This window comes from Urocitellus parryii, chromosome 9, assembly GCF_045843805.1.
Source record: "Urocitellus parryii isolate mUroPar1 chromosome 9, mUroPar1.hap1, whole genome shotgun sequence".
NCBI classification, from domain to species: domain Eukaryota; kingdom Metazoa; phylum Chordata; class Mammalia; order Rodentia; family Sciuridae; genus Urocitellus; species Urocitellus parryii.
The window spans coordinates 132,035,811-132,055,830 of NC_135539.1; the positions used below are offsets into that span (position 1 = coordinate 132,035,811).

Here is a 20,020-nt window from a genome sequence, read left to right on the forward strand (position 1 = left end):
ATGGGCATGGTGGTGCACACCTGTAATCCCAGCAGCTCCGGAGGCTGAGGCAGGAGGATCACAAGTTCAAAGCCAGCCTCAGCAATTTAGGAGGGTACTGAGCAACTCAGTGAGATCCTGTCTCTAGATAAAATATTTTTAAAAGGGCTGGGGATGTGGCTCAGCGGGTAGGCGCTCCTGGGTTCAATTCCCAGTACCAAAAACAAAACCAAAAACAAACAAACAAAAAATCCCTTCTATTTTTACATGAAATCATCACTCTTTTAAAGGGTTCTCTTGTTTTTTAAAAGTCCAGAAGTTGTACACAAATATAAATGTTATGGTTGGGATCTTAAATGTCCCCCAAGAGGTCCCCCATCGGTGGGGGATGGCAGAACCTCTAGGAGGTGGTGCCTGGGTAAGGGAGCTAGGTCATTGGGGACGTGACCTTGGAGGAGATACTGAGATCCCAGTCCCTTCTCTCTTTGCTTCCCAGCTGAAACCATGAGCCAAAACAAATCTTTCCTATGTTTAAGTTTGGTTAGTTCAGGTATTTTGTCACAACGGGTGAAAACTAACACATAGATTAATTTAAAATACTTAAGTAATACAGAATTATATAGGTAAAATATGAAATGCCCTTCTACAACCACCTCTGCTCCAACACTACTTCTCCTTTGCAAAGATTACAGCTGAAACAGTTTGCTCTGTTTTTTCTTTCATCCTTCTTCTTTGCTTTCTGTGTATGCCCAAATTCAAATATATAATTTTTTAAAAAACAAATGGGATCATATTATATGTATTATTCTGAAAATTGCCCCCCCACCATTTCTCCAGATGTTGTCTTTGAGGGGCTCTTTCCAAGTCAATGTATCCTAGATTAATTTCACTGATTATTTATTCCAGTAACAAAAGACATAGGTTGCTTCCAGTTTAGACCTTTATAAACGATGTTACAATAAATACCTGTACTGCGTAGCATGGTACTTAAGAGAATGAACTTTAGAATCAGACTGTCTGTATTTGAATCCTGGCTCTACAACTTCATAAATGTGATTTCATCTGTTTCTGCCTCAGTTTCCTCACCAACAAATAAAGACTACCAGGTTTGTCTCAGACTTTAAATCAACCTATGTAAAGCACCTGGCACATAGATAGCATATAATCATTATAAATAATATTTTTGTGCACATGTGGCAGCATTTCTGGGGAACTGGTTTCTAGAGGTGGGATGGCTGGATTGAAGTTAAAAATTTTGAAAGTTTTTGCCAAATTTCCCTCCTAAGGGCTTTTAACAGTTTCCACTTGTACCAACAGTATTGGGAGCACCTGCTATGTATCTCACACTTTGCATCACCTGTTGCTATCCATGTTAAGTGTTTACCCTATTGTTTATGAGATTTTTATTCTCTTTTCAAATAGCAGGCTAGTTAGCTGCTGTCAGTCATCCTTAGTGTCCCTTGCCTTGAAGGCTGAAATGCAAAATCCCTTAGGCCATTAAGCTTAGGCCATTAGCTTTTTACCTCCGGCTTTCCTCAGAGGTTTTAGGTTGTGCCTCCTCCTCCTACCCTCTCCTGCCTCTCATTAGTGTAGTTCTCGTGCTCTTAAACCTGTTTGGAGATTTTTTTTTCTTTCGTGTGTTTATGTAAAGTAAAATTAAAATCCTGTGTTGACCTCAAAAAGAGCTAAGGACATAACAAGTGTGAAAGGGTTGGCACACCTCGTTAAAGGCTGAGGATTCAGCAGAACATAAGGCTGGAGTTTAAGGAAAAGTTACACCTTAGAGAGATGCGTCCGAGCTTGTCCCGGGGCAAGGCGCTGCTCGGTCGGCTGGGGAGCTGCTGGGGCGCAGGAAAGCTTCAGGCCCCGCCCAGCCCTTGGGGATCCGGCCGCGCCAGCCAAAGCTCTCCAGTGCCCTCCTCTGGCCAAAGTCAGGAGATACATGCTGCAGAGGTCAACGTCCAATAGGGGAGGAAGAAAAAAATAGTGTCCCAAGAGAGAAAAATAAATTATTAGAGAATAAATTGCTGGCCGGAATGTTTGTTAATACTTATTTATCTGTTCCATTGAGGAAACATAAAAAAATAAATGAATTCACAGCATCCTCTTGTGTGTACCTGCAAAATAATAAAAACCAAGACTCCACCATACGAAACTTGAAAATTCCTAGATCTTCAGGTGTACTCATTTAGTGTTTTCCAGCCAATGTCGGAAAACTTCCTTAGGTCTTTGCCACATAGAGAAAGATGGAAATAAGATGTTAGTTGGCATTTACTTTATAAAATGTAGTTACTCCTTATTTGCCTATGTTCCTGATAACTGAACTGCCCTTTGGGAACCATTTGCTGATGGAAAAATACTTTACTTGAAGCTGTCCAAGTCCAAGAGTTTCTCTGAAACTCTTTCCCATCTTCATTTAAATGTCACCTTGTAGATCAGGCCCGTACAATGGCGGAGAAGACTCAAAAGAGTGTGAAGATTGCTCCCGGAGCAGTTGTATGTATAGAAAGTGAAATCAGAGGAGATGTTACTATAGGACCAAGGACAGTGATTCACCCCAAAGCACGAATTATTGCTGAAGCTGGGCCAATAGTGATTGGTGAAGGTAACCTGATAGAAGAACAGGCCCTCATCATAAATGCTCATCCAGATAATATCACTCCTGACACTGAAGATCCAGAACCTAAACCTATGATCATTGGCACCAACAATGTGTTTGAAGTTGGCTGTTATTCCCAAGCCATGAAAATGGGGGATAACAATGTCATTGAATCAAAAGCATATGTAGGCAGAAATGTAATATTGACAAGTGGTTGCATCATTGGGGCTTGTTGCAACCTAAATACTTTTGAAGTCATCCCTGAGAATACAGTGATCTATGGTGCAGACTGCCTTCGTCGGGTGCAAACTGAGCGACCACAGCCCCAGACTCTACAACTGGATTTCTTGATGAAAATCTTGCCAAGTTATCACCACCTAAAGAAGACTATGAAAGGAAGCTCAACTGCAGTTAAGAACTGAGAACAGGGTATATCAAGATAGCGTTCCCTCTTTGACTACTCTCTTTCGAAAGGGCCACAGTGTTTGTACATTCTTAGCAGCCCACAGAATAATGTGTGTTGACTTTATTTGATAAAACTGAGAGAGGAAATTAGTGGATTTCCATTGTAACTGTCCTTTATAATTTATATAAAAATGTATTATTTTCCTATACCTATGCTCTTTTCTGATAATTTACAGATTCATTGTTTCTTTTGTTATATAAAATGTTAGGCACAAATTAATTATGTAAAAGGCTACCCATGATAAGAAATGGCATGAGGTTATGTATTATATTCTAGCATATGCTAAACTAAATAAAACTGCTGATGACAAAATAAATAAATAAATAAATGTCACCTTGTGGGTGAGAGCTTCCCCTCTCTACTCTACATAAAAATTGTTATTCCCAGGCCCACCCTCCAAAGCAACTCCCCCATTCCTGCTCTGCTCCACCCCCTCTGCATTTTTAGCCTTCTGCATGGCTCTCAGCATCATTCAACAATACTATATATTTAGCTTTTCAAATTGAGAAATAAGGCGCACAGGTCTAGCACACTACTCAATGCTCTCTAGTTTTCAGAGTCTTGCAGTCATCATCACAATAAATATAATCTATTCTCATCACCCCAAAAAGAAACCTTGGGCCCATTAGCAAACATCTCGCATTTCTTCCCACACTCTGTCCCTTCTCCCTCCTCACTACTCAATAGCCCTAGTCAACCATTAATCTATTTTTTGTTTGTCTGTTCCAGACATTTCATATAAGTTGAATTATATATTATGTGGGCATTTGGGACTGACTTTTCTTACTTGACATGTTTTCCAAGTTTGGCCGTGTTATAGAATGTATCGATATTCCTTTTTATGACCAAATAATATCCTGTTGTATGACCATGCCTACATTTTACCAATCTCTTTGTCAGTTAATGGATGTTTAGGTTCTTTTTTGATTGGGAGTTATTATTAATAATGTTGCTACAAATATTCACGTGCAAGTTTTTTTTTTTTTTTTTTAGGGGGGATAGATACAGGGATTGAACTCAGGGACACTCAACCACTGAGCCACATCTGTAGCCCTTTTTTGTATTTTATTTAGAGACAGGGTCTCACTGAGTTACTTAGGGCCTCACTAAATTGCTGAGGTTGGCTTTGAACGTGAGATCCTCCTGCCTTGGCCTTTTGACCCACTGGGATTTTACATGCAAATTTTGGGGTGATACATGTTTCCATTTTCTTCACAATTTTGTGGGCTTCTAAAAATACATATATTTATTATTTCCCCTACAGGAAGGCAAGCTCAGAGCATTTTATGTTTTGCTATACCACCAACACCAAATACCATACCAGCAGAGTAGGTGCTCCATACACATTTGTAAATTAAATTAACTGTTGTTCTCCTTTCTCCTCTGTGAACACTCAAGCTTATTGTTGGTAGGATCCTTCAGTTTCTCTTAATTCTGGTCGTAACTCTTTACCTAAAGCCATTTGGGTGGTCATCAGAGGACAAAAGGAGAGGTTATCCTCCAGGCCCAGGATACTCCCCAATTCTCCAGGATACTCTCCAATTCTCCAGGATACTCTCCAATTCTCCAGGATACTCTCCAATTCCAGATCTAGTTATACAACACTCTGGTCCTGGATAGATCCACATCAAGTGGATCTGCTTTGCTCCTGACCTTGAGTCCCTATAGTAAGGAAATTCTGTGTCTAGCTAGATCTCTGAAATGCCAGACTCATCTAGTTATTTCTTTTGGGATTTGTTTACTTGTTTTTGTTTTTCATAGGGTCAACTGTTATTACTTATCAGAGTCTTACTATTTACTTCTAAAGGAAAAAAGATCTTGAAGAGTTATACATTCACCAGGGAACTGCAGGGTGAAAAAAATTTACAAGCCTACTTTTTGCTTCGCAGTGAACTAGGAAGAAAAGAAGTTTTCTTCAGAAATATTTTTTTTTTCTGGTAGACAATAATGAGTTCTGAGTTTTGGATAAGGTTTTGTAACTTGTACCATCTCTATGTTGCAGACAGTCTATGGATTTAATCAGAGCTCCACCAGATACCTCCTTCCCCCAATATATACACACTGATCTGAAGAATTTAGTATACATATGTTGACATGCTGTGATGTGACAGCCCTGAGCAGAACTTGATACCTGTCAAGAAGGTAACAATCTGGTAGGAGAAGAACAGATGTACATTTCTATCCAAAAGTTGAAGAAGAGGGCTGGGGTTGTGGCTCAGTGGCAGAGCACTTGCTTCACACGTGTGAGGCACCGGGTTTGATCCTCAGCACCACATAAAAATAAACAAACAAAATAAAGATTTTTTTTTTAAAGTTGAAAAAGAATTTTTGGTACTTACTGTGCCCTATTGTTATCCACAGCTTAAAACTTTCACCAGTTAAATTCCAAGCATTGTGTTAAGTATTGGGGATAAAAAATATAAATGTCCCTGCAGTAGAAGTGTTTCCAGCCTGCTCTAAGAACACTCTGAGAACATGGAGGAGGGAAAGGTTAATTTTGATTAGGGCCATGTATTGGAAGCTGGCCCAGAAGAATTCTGACAGATGGAAACACACAGGAAGGGCATGCCATGTGAAGAAAACAGTACGAGCAAGGTAGGAGCAAGGTAGGACAGTGGCTACTGGTCAGATCCCTGAAACAAGAGATAAAGACTCCCAGGGCCTTAGAATTCTTACATTCAATTCAGCAAAAACACAGCATCCCAATCAAGAGCCTTCTGAGAAACAAGGCCAGCCCAGGAGGGTGTTGTTTGTTTGTTTTGGGGGGTACCAGGGATTGAACTCAAACTCAGGGGCACTCGATCACTGAGCCACATCCCCAGCCCTGCTTTGTATTTTATTTAGAGACAGGGTCTCACTGAGTTGCTTAGTGCCTTGCTATTGCTGAGGCTGGCTTTGAATTTGCGATCTTCCTGCCTCAGCCACCTTAGCCATTGGGATTACAGGAGTGGGCCACCATGCCTGTCCAGACCAGGAGGTTTGGGCCACAAAAACCCAATGTGCAACTATCCCACAGCTGCAGGGACTCAAGAGTCTCATGTTGCTTGTAGGTCAATCTGAGCCCTAATGCCCACTCAAGGCCAGCAGCAGCCCACCCTTTCCACCTATACCCCATGCAACTAGCAAGCTCGTGCATCTTCCACTTGAATGTCAAGGAAGAGCTGGTACAAGGGGAAATCTCCAAGGCAAAAGAGAGGAAATGCCCCCTCCCATGCCAATAGCACTGAGGGCTTGCTCATTAGAATTGCTAATAAAATGTGAGGATTGCTCTGGTGGCATTCCTGTCATATGTCAGGCACCATGCTAGACCTTGAGTATACACAAAACTCATTAGCACAACACTGCCATTTAAGTCCCATTTTACAGGCAAAGAAAGCAAGGCTTTAAAAGAAACTTTATGGTTACACCATAGGCCATCGACCCAAGGCTGGCTGACCAGAGAGCTACATTCCCAACCCTATCTTGTATTTTATTTAGAGCAAAAGTCTCACCGAATTGCTTAGCACCTTGCTTTTGCTGAGGCTGGCTTTGAACTCAGGATCCTCCTGCCTCAGCCTCCCGAACCTCTGAAATTACAGGTCTGAGCGACCATGACCAGTGAGTTAGTGCTTTTGATATAATGATACAATGTAATTTCAGCAAGGAAATGAACTGAGAGAAAGCACAGGAGGAAAAGAGCAAGACATGAAACCAAATAAGACCAGCTTTCAGAACCTTCAGTCAGCCTTTCAAGTTCTTTGCATGTCTCCATCCTCTATTTACTTGAGCCCTAACCTAACGGATGGGGGAGGGGGGACTAACACTTTGCAGTCTAGTATAGTGGCCTAGTTTTTTGTCAATATCCAAACCTAAGATGGATTGGCTTCCAGACGGTAATCTCAAAAGCTCGTACTAACCCTGGCTTCCAGGCCAAGAGCTCAGATGCTAAGTCAGCATTAAATATACTTTTGGCCAAGTTCTAATCCCTCTCATATCCCAGGTCTGATAACTGCTTACCGTGCTGTGGTGCCCCAGTAGTCTTTTTAGAATGAAGACATTCACCGTCCTGACTGCTGGGATGGTAGATTGTTAAAGGCGCTCACAGAGTCCCTGTCTGGGAGGAGCCTTTGGCCTGTGGGAACTGATGAACAAGGTAACTCATCTTTTCTGCAGGCAGCCCTTATCTAATGACTGGTAAATGTAAAGATGCAAAAGCCTCCTCCTGGAGCTAGGTAGGAGAACTCCAAAGAGTCATTCCAGTTCAGCGCTCCCAGTAAGAATGCCTGAAAATGTGACAAATGCTTCACATTTATAAATAACTTCCACAACTTTCTCTGCCTATTCCTGTATCTCTTGTTCCTTTGCAGGTGAGATTCTCCAAAGCACTCCTCCAAATCCTCTTCTTGCAAAACATAGCTTTAGAGTCTGTTTCCTGGGAAACCCATCCTAAAACAGTTGGTGTGGAAGTACATTATATGTTGAGGCTGGACAGCCTTGCAGCCAGCTGTCAGTGAGGATCCTGTCATTTTCTGTAGAGTACGTATTATGCAAGTGAAGTTGTTAAAATCCTCATAGTTAGTGAAAGGAAAGGGAACGTGCACGTGCTGTAGTATTTCAGGAGTGTGGAAAGCTTTGTGGGAGTAGCTGTTGTTATAAGGACTATGAAATCAAATGGCTCTTGCTGGGTCTTATTGAGTCACTGGCAAAAACAAAAGAAGGTTGAAGTGATTAATTGCCAATTTAAAGAGAGTCGTGAAAGTCAGAAGGTTTACTTTGTCTAAATATTTACTTTTTAGTTGTAGTTGGACACAATACCTTTATTTATTTATTTTTTATGTGGAGCTGAGGATCGAACCCAGGGCCTGGCATGTGATAGACAAGCACTCTACTGCTGAGCCACAACCCCAGCCCTGAAGAAGACTTATATTTTAACACATAAAAATACCTATTTCCTGCTAACGGGTAAAAAAAAAAAAAACCTGGGTTCTAGGTTTTTATATGGATAATATTGTTTCAGGGAAAGATAAGCACTTAGCCTGAACAGGACTGCTACACCAAAGTCAGATTCTAATGGGGAAGACATGGATGCTGAGATGGTCTGGGGACATCTTGATTGATGCACTTGAAAATATCCAATCCTTAGATTTCCCTGAACCTTTGAGCTCATTTCTCCCTGTGAGAGGCTAATATTCGCCATGCTTAAAGGTGAGGCATAGCATCTGCCTCTGAAGACCACATGCCATTATGCCTGGGGATCTATCTTTGGCCACCAATCTAATAAAGAGGGTAAGGTAGCCAGGGAACTGCTGGGTTGGCTAAGGAGGGAAAAGGACTACACACGGAATGGACTGGTCAATATGAGAATGGATACTGAGAGTAATGGAGTTGGGAGTGGAACACAACATTGAATAAGGGAGTTTATCAATATGACTAGAATTCAACAGTTTTTTGTTTTTTGTTTTTTTTTTTTGGTACCAAGGATAGAACCCAAGCATAGTTAACCACTGAGCCACATTCCCAGCACTTTAATTTTTTATTAAGAGACAGGGTCTCACTAAGTTACTTAGGGCCTCACTAAATTGCTGAGCAGGCTTTGAACTTGCCAAACTCCTGCTTTGGCCTTCCTAGCCACTGGGATTACAGGTGTGAGCCACCACACCTGGCTTAGAATTCAACTTCTTAACATCATATGTATAACCCTCTGTGATCCAGCTTTTGCATAGCTTGCCAACCTGAGATTTTGTCCCAATTTGTTCTTTCTAGTTCAGTTATACCAATCCACCTAGACCAAGTTCTTTTATCTCTCTGTAAAACCACTAATTACTCTCTGCCTGGAATGTTTACCCCATTCCACCTCCATTATGCCCCTGGCTTAGATTCCTATAATGTAATTCTCTTTCAAAACTCAAATTTCAGGACAGCTGGAAATTTTATCTGTCAAGAGAAATATATATATATGTATTCCGTGTACATATCTAACTAGTTAGATAGATAGATATAGTTGGGTCTTTTTTTTTTTTTTTTTCAGTACCAGGGACTGAACCCAGGGCTTGGTGCATGCTAGGCAAGCATTCTGCCACTAAGCAACATCCCCAGCCCCCCAAACAAACTATTTGTTTAAGGAACACTAGAGTAATAGATCTTAGTTTTGGTGAGTGAAATCTATATAGTTAGGTCTAATTTTTTTTGAAAAGTCCAGGACTCCTGACAAAAAGAATAAATTTAGAGTCAAAACATGATGCAGCTTGTAATTACTCCCTGAACTACAGCAACAAGATATTAACACTAATGTTTTCCTCAAAATAAACTCGGAGTTTAACACAGTGTCCTTCCAAATGACTGAGAAGGCTCGCAGGTGTTTTCCCAGCGCTCAGCCCGACTGTAAACAAACGTTATTCCAGTTGGCTCCGTGTGCATTCCACGGTAAACTACCAGAAATGAGTCGTCTGTGTTGTTTTCTGAAATATGCTATCTTGGGCAGACTTTCGTTGTGAGATTGTTTGCACACATTATTCTCAGCTGGACATTTGTGTCCAGTTGAACACTTACATAATGTACTATTTCATGTGAGAATTTTTGAGCAGCTCAACAGAGACAAGAAAGCCGACTAACTTGTTCTGCTCGGCATCACTACATCTTGACAAAAAGCAAGCGTCCTGATTAAAATGCAAAGGACATCTTGTTTGGGAACCCTGTGAATAGATACAGGGAAACCGAGGTAGGCTGGATCCTTCACTGGCGTTTGTCCAGTAATAACCAGAAGGTTCCAGTCACAATCGCCTCCCAGCATAAAAATACTCTTCCTTCAGGTTGCGTTTGTGCAGATAGGTGTGTAGGTAGGTGGGGCATTGGTTAGGTCAGGGTGACTTGGAGGGTGACACAATCACCCTGAAACATGTGTGACCCTAAGAAACACCGGCTCCGGCCGGGAATCGGGGCTGGCAGGGTGGGAGAGCGAGGGTGGGGTGGGTGCCCAGCCGGCTGTGGGCAGCGCGAGGCGGGGGCACAGCACCGTCCCAGGCGCCCTGCAGCTGCCCGTGCCCGCGCGCCTCGCCGCGTCCCGCCGGCTGGGCACCGCGGCCCCCCGAGCCGGGCCCCCTGCCGCTCCCCGCGCAGGCGCGACCCTCGAGCCCCCGCGCCCGTTGCGGCCCCGGCGCCCGTGCCCACCGGCCGGCGCGGCCCCGGCGCCCGTGCCCACCGGCCGGCGCGGCCCAGCGCGGGAAACGCGGCTAACGGCTGCAGATGGCCCCGGGGTGCCGCGGGGATGGCGTCGGGGTCCAGGGCTGGCGGGCCTGAGGACTCGGTCCGCATCATCAGCCCCGGCAGGCGAGGCGAGAAGGCTGCCTGCGCGTCGCCCGGGGCCATGGCCACCCTGAAGGACGCCGCCGCGTCCCCGGTGCGGTCGGTGGTGGCCTCGCCGCGCCCGGTGAAGGGCAAGGCCAGCCGGGAGGCGGCCCGGAGGCGGCTGCAGCTCCCGCCCGCGTCGCAGGCGGAGGCCGCGGGCCGGGCGGCCGAGGAGGAGGAGGAGGAGGAAGAGGAGGAGGAGGAGGAGGAGGAGCCCCTCCTGTCGGCGCCCAAGGAGGACGCGGAGGAGGCGCAGCCGCTGCCCGCCGTCTTTGCGTCCCCCATGAGGGGCATGTGGCGGGACGAGAAGGTGGCGCTGTACTGCGACCAGGTGCTGCTGGGCTGTAAGGTGAGTCGAGCGGACCGCAGAGCGCCTGCGCCTGGCAGAGGAACGCCCGCCTCCCAGAGGGCGCCGGAGGGTCCCGGGGACTGGACCCACGGCTCCAGGGACAGCCCCGGTGCGCGGGCGTCTGAGAGTCCTGGCCTACATCCCAGGCCCACCCCGATTATTTTCAGTTGACCGTAAATTAAGCTCATAAAGGTGAGGTTTACTTGACTTTCCCACCGTGTTTTGCAAAGAAAATACCTGTCAACACCAAGTAGAGCAAAAATTGTGTGTTAAATATATATGTGCGATATATATGTGATATATCATATATATATATATATTGGAGTTATAGCAGAAGAATTTGAATGCAAGTATACTCACTGCGGTGATATTATAAAATTTTAAAAATAGAAACTCAATTTCCAACAACAGTAAAAAAAAAAAAAAATTACAGTGGCTTCATATAATGGAAAACCATACAGCTGTAAAAACTGTTTTCAAGAATTGTAGAATGAATTGCTTTACAAGAAGAAGAAGAACAAGACAAAACAGAACATTTCCAAATGGATGGGTAGATATATGCATAGAAAAAGTACTGAAAGAGGGTTGGGGTTGTGGCTCAGTGGTAGAGGGCTCATCTCCCATGTGTGAGGCACTGGATTCAATTCTCAGCACCACATAATAAAGTAAAATAAATAAAAATAAAGGTATTATGCCCACCTACAATTTAAAAACTACTTAAAAATATTGAAAAAAAAATACACCAAAATACCCATACCAGTTATCTTTGACTGCCAAAATTAGGAATGATTTTTTTGTGTGTGTATTTTCCAGAAACTTTACCATATTTTATAATCAGAAGAAATTTTTATTTTTAAAGGCACCATTATGGTAAAACTAGGACTGCAAATAACCAACTTACATCTGATATTGACTTGAGGGTTGGAAAAGGTCAAGTCTGTTAAAGGCAATAGAAAGATATTTACATAAATTTTTGTGTCATTAATCAGACAGGGTCTATGGACTGAGTTTTATACTAGCTTAGATTATCACACTTGAAGTAGCTGAATTTCAGTTAAAAAAATCAAAAGGGCATTTATTGCATGCCTGATGCTCATTTATTTTATCAAATGGTGTGCTATTTTAAATTTTTATGAATTAAATATGTTTTCTTTATTTGGAAGGGGCAGAAGGATTGGGCATTGAACCCAGAGGTGCTTTAATACTGAACTACATCTTCAGTCCTTTTTATTTTTTATTTAGAGACAGGGCCTTGATAAGTTGCTGATGCTGGCCTTTAACTAGAAATCCTCCTGCCTCAGCCTCCTTGGTGGTTGGGTTTACAGGTGTGTGCCACCTTGCCCAGCTCTGAATATGACTTAAATATTTAGGTCATAAATAATTTCTCTGTTTTAAAATATAATTGCTATGTTTTAATATGTGTAATTGCATTCCTTCTACTCAGTGGATTATAAAACAAATGACTTGAGGACTCAAAATAAAAATGTAGATAGCCCGTCTCTGAATTGCTGTGCCCAGTGATTAGATCTCTTAAATTTATTTCAATTTTTTAAGGTTTATGATACTTTCCATTAAATATAGTTTCAATAAAAAAAATCTATAAATTTTTTACATTTATCACTATTTAAGAGGATATTGATTCCCCATTTTTAAGTAGGAGTCAAAATATTTGTTTTATACTTGTAATTTCATATATTTTTTTTCTTTTCTTAGGCAGAAGATGCTGATGAGGCTATGAGTAAATACTTATCAGAAAAGTTAAAAATAAAAGACAAGTGGCTTGGAGTCTGGAAGACTAATCCTGAGTTATTCTTTGTGAAATATGAAGAAACGTCTATCCCTTATGTTGGTATACTGGTGGAGGTAAATAATTTTACTTCATCTTTGTTCTTTGAATTCTGAAATTGTCTGTCCTTTCAAAGACTGAAATATGACTATTAATTTGGGAGTTTGAGATTTACACAAGTTTACTTTGGTTTTAAGTTTCTAAGCAAGTTAAGATTTAAAAAGAAGATAAGGGTGAATATCAACACACGTTTTTTTGTAAACAGTTATAATTAAGTGGAATCCAGTAGTATCAGACAATATTTATTAGACAATATTTATTAGCCTAGTCCAGTTGCTCCAATAACATAAAAACAGCAAAAATAATCTTGAAAATTTGGTAATTTAGCCTTAACAAACTTGGCCCATTGTTTCCTTTAATCTTCATTGATTGAATTATGAGGTTAGTTAGTTCAGAGGAGGAAAGAAAAATGGATCCAAAAAAATGTTGGCATAATTTAAATTATTGAATCAGCCTAGGTATCTATTAATGGATGAGTCGATAAAGAAAACGTGTTGTATACACACAACGGAGTTTTATTCAGCTGTAAATGAAATTGTCGTTTTAGTTAACCAGGGGGAGGGAAAAGGAGGTACCATGGAACAAATATAATTATATTGTTATATTTTGTGAATGTATGAATGTGTAAAATGAATTCAACTATTATGTATAATTATAATGCACCAATAAAAAAAACAATAACCAAAGACTATTGGCAAAGTTTGAGATTTTTTTCCTTTGAAAAATACCTTTTTTAGTAAATAATAATCAATGTGTAAAACTGTCATCTAAGATTCTGCCCTGTTAGGTCTATAAGCTAAACATTGTGGCATATTTTATATTGTAAGTTTGATTTTCTTAAAGGTCAATTGTCTTTGTATCAAAATTACTATTATAATTACAACTGGTACCCCTGCCCAGGTAGATATTTCAAATCTGTAGATCGAGTCACAAGAAAAACTAAAACTCCTGACACCAGACAGTACTTGAAAACAATTTAAAAATACCTGTTCTATGGAAAAGTAAGTTAGTGGCAGTTTTGCAGATAAAGAATGGCATGTTTCTAGTCATAGAGATTACAAAAGAATACAAAAGAGTCTTGGAATTAATTTGTCAATAATACTGCTTCTTGGAGGTTTGCTCATCTCAGATTCTGAACACTCTTTTCCTGGATTTTTTATAGCTTCTCTCACTTTCTTCATCTGGATAAAATAAGAGGAGAATGTGCTTCAGGAAACGGGGACTAGGAATGTAGCTCCATGGTAGAGCCACTGGGTTCAATCCCCAGCAAAACACACACACACACACACACACACACACACACACACACACACACACGTACAAGAGAGGGCATAGGGAAAAGCAGACAGTATGTTGGCGAGTTCTAATTCTTTTAATTATGTGGTAGTGAAACAAGATGAGTTCTTGGGACCTCTTGAGATAGTGCTGCACAATTCAGACTGGTGTTTTATGTGCGTTGACTTCTTTATTCTTACTTGAGCTGAAGTGTCAGCAGTGTTACCCAACGTGCTTCTGAAGCCACAATCATTTATTCCTATGGATCCCAATCTGTCATATTTTTTTGTTTTGTTTTTTAGTTACTCTAATATTTTTCTATTGCTGCCTCAACAAACTACCACAGACTTGGTGGATTAAATAATATAAATTTATTATCTTACAATTCTTTGGGTCAGAATGTGGCATGGGCTTAACTGGATTGAATCAAGGTGTAAGGCCGGACTGTGCACTTTTCTGAGGCTCTGGGAGCCCTGTTTCCTTAGGTTTTCCAGCCTCTAGGAGCTATCTGCACTCTGTGGCTCCTGGCCGCCTTGTTCTTCAAGGTCCTCACGTGGCATCCCACTGTTCTCTACAGGGTGGAAACCACTCCTCCCACCTTTTTCTTGTTTCTTTCCTTTGTGGGGTGTGTGTGTGTGTGTGTGTGTGTGTGTGTGTGTGTGACTAAAGATTAAACCAGAGCACATGGTAAGCATGTGCTCTACCACTGAGTTACATCCCCAGTCCCTTTTATTGTATTTTGAGATAGCGTCTCACCCAGTTACCCAGGCTGATCTCAAACCTGCAGTCTTCCTGATCTAGCCTCAGGTAACTGGGATTACAGGTGTGTACCACCATACTTAGCAATTTGCTCCTCTCTCTCTCTCTCTCTCTCTCTCTCTCTCTCTTTCTTGAGAAAAAGGAAAAAAGTTTTGTTATGCTAGCAAAGGAGAAACACAGGGAACTTCTGTTCTGAAGGCTGTGATTCTGCCTATCAGCAGGAACAGGGGGCTTTTAAAGAGGTGATTCAAAGGCTACTTTCCCACATGTTCTCTGTTAGAGTTGTAATTCACTTGTTAATTTGGGAGATAGTCATTTCTTCTGGTACCATCCCCAAAGTCTGGATTACTTCATTCCCGTGGTGGGTGAGTGCTCAAGGAGAGACAACTCTGTCTAGGATGGAGAAGAAAGGTAATTCTGTTTCCCCTGAGATTAGGGACAGGGAGAGATTAGGGAGGAGCAGGGAGAAAGGAAGACAAACATGCCCATTTTTTAAAAAGTGTATTTTTTGGTGTAGATGGACGCAACACAATGCCTTTATTTATTTTTATGTGGTGCTGAGGATCGAACTCGGGTCCAGCCCATGTTAGACGAACACTCTACCACTGACCCACAATCCCAGCCCCTAAACATGCCCATTTTAAAAATAAATTGCAGGGCTGGGGATGTGGTTCAAGTGGTATCGCGCTCGCCTGGCATGCGTGCGGCCCAGGTTCTATCCTCAGCACCACATACAAATAAAGATGTTGTGTCCGCTGAAAACTGAAGAACAAATATTAAAAAAAAAAAAAAATTCTCTCTCTTTCTCTCTAAAAATAAATAAATAAATAAATAAAAATAAATTTCAGTGGCAGAGCAGCAAGGTCTATATTCAAAGCATAAAGCAGACCCCTGTTACATTTCCCCACTGTCAATTTCTATATTCCATCTCTATGGAAAAAATGGGCAACGACATCTCGAAGATGCTTTCTATTGAAAGAGGGTGAAGTCCTTGTTCTCTATCAGGTGGAGTGTGGACAGTTAAGGATATTCAGCATCAAAACAGTCCAAAGGTCCACAGTGGCAGATGGCAGGTGACTGGACAAGGACTAGACATAGAGCAGGGATCATGCCAAGACAACAGTAAACAAGACAGCAACGCATTACTTTTTTGTAAACAGCACAAAAGCAATTAGTATTATAGCCAGTCTTTGAAAACCATAAAGACAATAACTCTTAATCATATCAAACTTGATCTGAAAAACAGATCAAGTTTATCAATGTGTAGGAGGTTAGGAAGGTGTGTAGATCCATGAGATCAGGCTCATATCAACTTAGGACAAACTTGTAACTCTAGAGTTCTCTGTGCCATTATTATTAGGAACCAAGAGCCCTTCCTTTGTAGCCTCCAACTTTACCTACTTTTGGTAGAGCTGCCATAAGTGTATATCTTAAGTTACATTAAAAAAAACACACATTGTTTTTCCTTTTTTAAGTGTCCCTTTAGGACCGTATAGCTTAGGCTATACTCTCCTACCATGTGTTTAAGATCAAGTTGGTCAAAACTGACTTTGTTCCTGTCTACTCTTAAGAGTCAGCTGAGATTCCCCAGAGATCACTCTTGGGGATGTGTGTGAAGCCTCTTGGCTCCTTAGCTTTTCTCTACCAGTGGTATCATCTGCCAAGATGGGTCAGGGTCCTGCTGGCCATATGTGGCTTCTCTTGGAAGCATCAGGGACATTTCCTCTCTAATAACCCTCCTCTTTGCCAAATGTGCACTGATTGGCTTCATGTTCTCTAGGGTCCTCTCGATCTCCCTGATTGGCAGATCGGGTGACTCACCAGAGTTACAAGGCTCAGAGAGGGGTCCCATTGTTCTCTGGGCCCTGGCTAACCTCAGAAGTTGCTCCCCTCTTAAAGAACTCTTGTGATTAAATTGGACCTCCCTAGGTTATCCAGGATTACCTCTCTATCTCATTGTTCTTAGCAGTAATCATGCCTGCAAAGTCCCTTTTGCAAAGTCCCTTTTGTAAGGTGACATAGTCACAGGTCCCATAGATTAGGCCATGGACATCTTTGAGGTCCATTAGTCTTCCTATGGCAGATTAATTCAATTAGCAAAAAATTTGGAAATATAATACTGTATTGGAAGGGAATTTAGCATACCCTTAAATTTGGCTATAAAGTGGTCCAGAAATTAAGGAAACTGTTTTTTTTTTTAACCTCTGTGGAAAACATTTTGGCAAGATACATCAAAAACTATTTTATAGTTCATTTGACTTCTAAAAATTTATTCTATGGGAATCAGAAATACAGAAAAAGATATACATATTAAGAATTAAGCAATATTTATAAAATTAAAAAATGGTGAATACCATAACAAGTTTCTTAATAAGATCTGTACCAAATGAATGATGATCTCTACTCAAGGTAGAATTTTTTTTTATATTTATTTTGTAGTTGGACACAATACTTTTATTTATTTTTATGTGGTGCTGAGGATCAAATCCAGGGCTTCGCCCATGCTAGGCGAGTGCTCTACCATTGAGCCACAACCCCTTCCCTCAAAGTAGAATATTATGTAGTCATACAACATTTATGACAGCTGGGTGAGGGGTGGGTACCTGTAGGACCAGCAGTGAGGAGGCTGAGGCAGGGGGATTCCTGATTCCAGGAGTTACCAGCCTGCTATCATCTCATACCCATCTTGAACCAGCAAAAACTGACTTAAGTTAGCAAAATAACAGACTAGGGACTAGTGACTTAGAAAAGAGAGAAAAGGGAGTCTGGGGATGTAGCTCAGTGGTAGAGGGCTTGCCTAGCATATGCAAGGGCCTGGGTTAGTTATATCCCTGGCACTACCAAAAAGACAGAGCACAAAAGGTGGTGATCTCTGGTGATGGAATCACAGTTGATATTAAAATTGTTTACAAACAGTATATACAAGTCACCATCAGTAACCTTTTTTGTAGATACCTACCCTCCCATCCCCAATTTTTTGTCGTCATGCTTTAGAATTTTGTTTATATTCCTTGTTGAGGCACAGAGAATCTTTGATATGGAGATGTGTAATGGATTCTGAAAGCAGTTGTTTTCCTGATTTTGCTCTGAGTTCTGACGAGAGAGGTAGTCACCTGAGCTTGTCTCCACACTCACATTTTGCATCCTGGTTATTTCCATACTTCTTGCGACGTCCAGTGCATCGAGGGATCTGTCAACTAAAGAGAGGGGTGAACCAGCTGGGAAATTAAGAGTCTGAAGAAATATTTAGAAATAAAGATAAAAGACAGAAAAACTAATTTCAAAAGCAGGGGTCTGGTGGGTAGATCAGTCCTGATGGGTCTGATTCCTCTAACAAAGGAAAAAGGCCTGCAAAATCTTTATCTAAAGAGAAATACATCAAAGGGATTTCTTGTCAGGAAGGGTTCTTCAAGGTAAACAGTGTCAGCAGGAAGAGGCTGACTGGGGCTTATCTATTCACCCAATGTCGTCTTCTAGCTCCAGACAGCTGGTGGGTGCCTCAAGGCCCTTGAGAGTGCCCATATTTCTTTCACCCCAGGGCAGCAGGCATCTGAATTCAAACCTACCAAACCAGGCATGGAATCTGCCCTGTTAACAGTGGCCACCTGCAAAGGGCTCCATTGTATTGAGAGAATCCCAGCTGTTCAAGGCTATGGAGTTCAAAGCAATGATCCATTTGCTGCTCCCAACACATACTCTCAACTTCAGTAGTGGATTCTTGTGCCTTTTTAAAAAAGATATTTATTTTAGTTTTTGATGGACCTTTATTTTATTCATTTATCTATATGTGGTGCTGAGAATCAAACTCAGTGCCTCACATATACTAGGCAAGGGCTCTACCACTGAGCCACAATCCCAGCCCCTTTTTTCCATGTTTTTTTTATTGGTGCATTATAGTTGTGCATAATGGCAGGTCATTTATTAGGTATTTTAAAACATTCTTCCTAGAGTCAATAATAACCTTCCTTTTATTGTGTTGTCTTCTACGTACTCCTCACTAGTTTATCCCAAACCTCTTCCCCGATTATGGAAGTCTTCTCAGTATGGTCAAACTACTGGTTTTGTCTTCAGCTTTTGCATTCTTATGAGTTACAGTCTGGACTGGAGATCTGTGGACCTGCTGGGAGCCGCCCAGTCCCCCTTCATCACATTCTAAGAGTTTCTTCACCATTCTCATTTGGTGAATAGTTTAGGTTATGATCTATTCCCCAGATTTCCTGTCTTTGTTTTCTTTCATTTTGGCTGTGGATCTTATTCTGCTGACTTCATGAGTTAAGAGTACAAAGCAGATAAAATTATTTGCATTTTGTTTGCCTAAAAATGCCTTTTTGGTAACTTCATGTGTGTTTGATCTTTTGGTTATATGAATTCTAGGCTTGATTTCATGCTCAGAATTTGGAAAATGTCATTCCATTGTCTTCAAGCTTCCAGTGTTTCTAGTTGAGAAGCCAATGTCATCAGTCCTTTGCCAATGTCTATTTTTTTCCTTCTGAAAATTTGTAGTGTATTTTATTTGTCTGTAGAGTCTTCCACCAAATTAAGGACAAAAAGAATGGGAAAGAAGACAGTGGCAACAAAATTTAGAAAGTGCAAAGCAGATAAACGGCAGAATTAATAGAGCTAAGAAGTGGAATTGTGGCTGGGGATGAAGCTCAGTGGCAGAGCACTTACCTAGCAGGCACCACAATTCCCAGCACCACACACACACACACACACACACACACACACACACACACACACGGTTGAACCACGACACAAAGAAAAGACCACCAACACCAGTTTAAATCAAATTAAAGCAAGCTTGTAATGTGTACACAAAAGCTGGCCAGCGACTGTCTCTCCTAAACCTGGACTAGAGATTAGCCCACCTGTCAGGGAAAAAAAGGTTTATATAGCGCAAAAAGTTACAAACGGGGGGTGTCTTGGGAAAACATCTAATGGGGTTTTGGCAAACGTAATACAAGGGCAGACAGCAGATTGATGATCTACATGGCATGATATTTCAAGGTAAATTCAGATCCCAACATCAGAATTTATCAGGTGCCACTGAGGTTTTAGAGAGGGTTGTTATCTGGTCAAGAAGATGCAGGCATGGGTGAGTTCAGAGCACGGTCAGGAATCCCAAACAAGTTTAGAAATCTCAGTGATTTATAGTAAAACAGAAGTTAACTTTTCATGACTTTGTGACAAGATAACTCCCAGTCTTAAGATGGAATTAGGCTGGGTTCATCAACAAAACACCACCTTATTTACATTTCGTAAATGGCTCACAAATTTGTTCTTAAGACTCTGGAAGTGGGATTGAAGATGGAGTTAAGAACTGGTTGAAAGGCTGTTTAGGAAACAGGGACTTCTAGGAAGAAGGGATGGACTGATTTTCCCATTCCTCCCACTGAGTACCTCTACATACCCCATTATCAAGTT

The 20,020-nt window shown here is 41.4% G+C and overlaps 2 protein-coding genes across 2 annotated transcripts in view; both read left to right on the forward strand.

Annotated features, from left to right (window-relative positions):
• Window positions 1–2,414: 2,414 nt before the first annotated feature.
• LOC113185676 (dynactin subunit 6) lies at window positions 2,415–3,000 on the forward strand. Its single transcript, XM_026392890.2, has one exon. It carries the CDS (start codon window positions 2,428–2,430, stop codon window positions 2,998–3,000), a length of 573 nt encoding a protein of 190 aa, XP_026248675.2. The 5' UTR covers window positions 2,415–2,427.
• A 7,287-nt stretch (window positions 3,001–10,287) lies between these two features.
• Window positions 10,288–20,020, forward strand: part of Shcbp1l (SHC binding and spindle associated 1 like) — a 36,094-nt gene continuing 26,361 nt past the window's right edge. The window contains exons 1-2 of the mRNA XM_077802867.1: window positions 10,288–10,716; window positions 12,430–12,579. Of these exons, the coding sequence (XP_077658993.1) occupies window positions 10,288–10,716; window positions 12,430–12,579 (579 nt within the window). The remainder of the gene's footprint in view (window positions 10,717–12,429; window positions 12,580–20,020) is intronic.

Bases quoted from the DNA above. Each gene is read 5' to 3' on its own strand.
- LOC113185676 (XM_026392890.2), top strand. From the start codon at position 2,428: ATGGCGGAGAAGACTCAAAAGAGTGTGAAGATTGCTCCCGGAGCAGTT.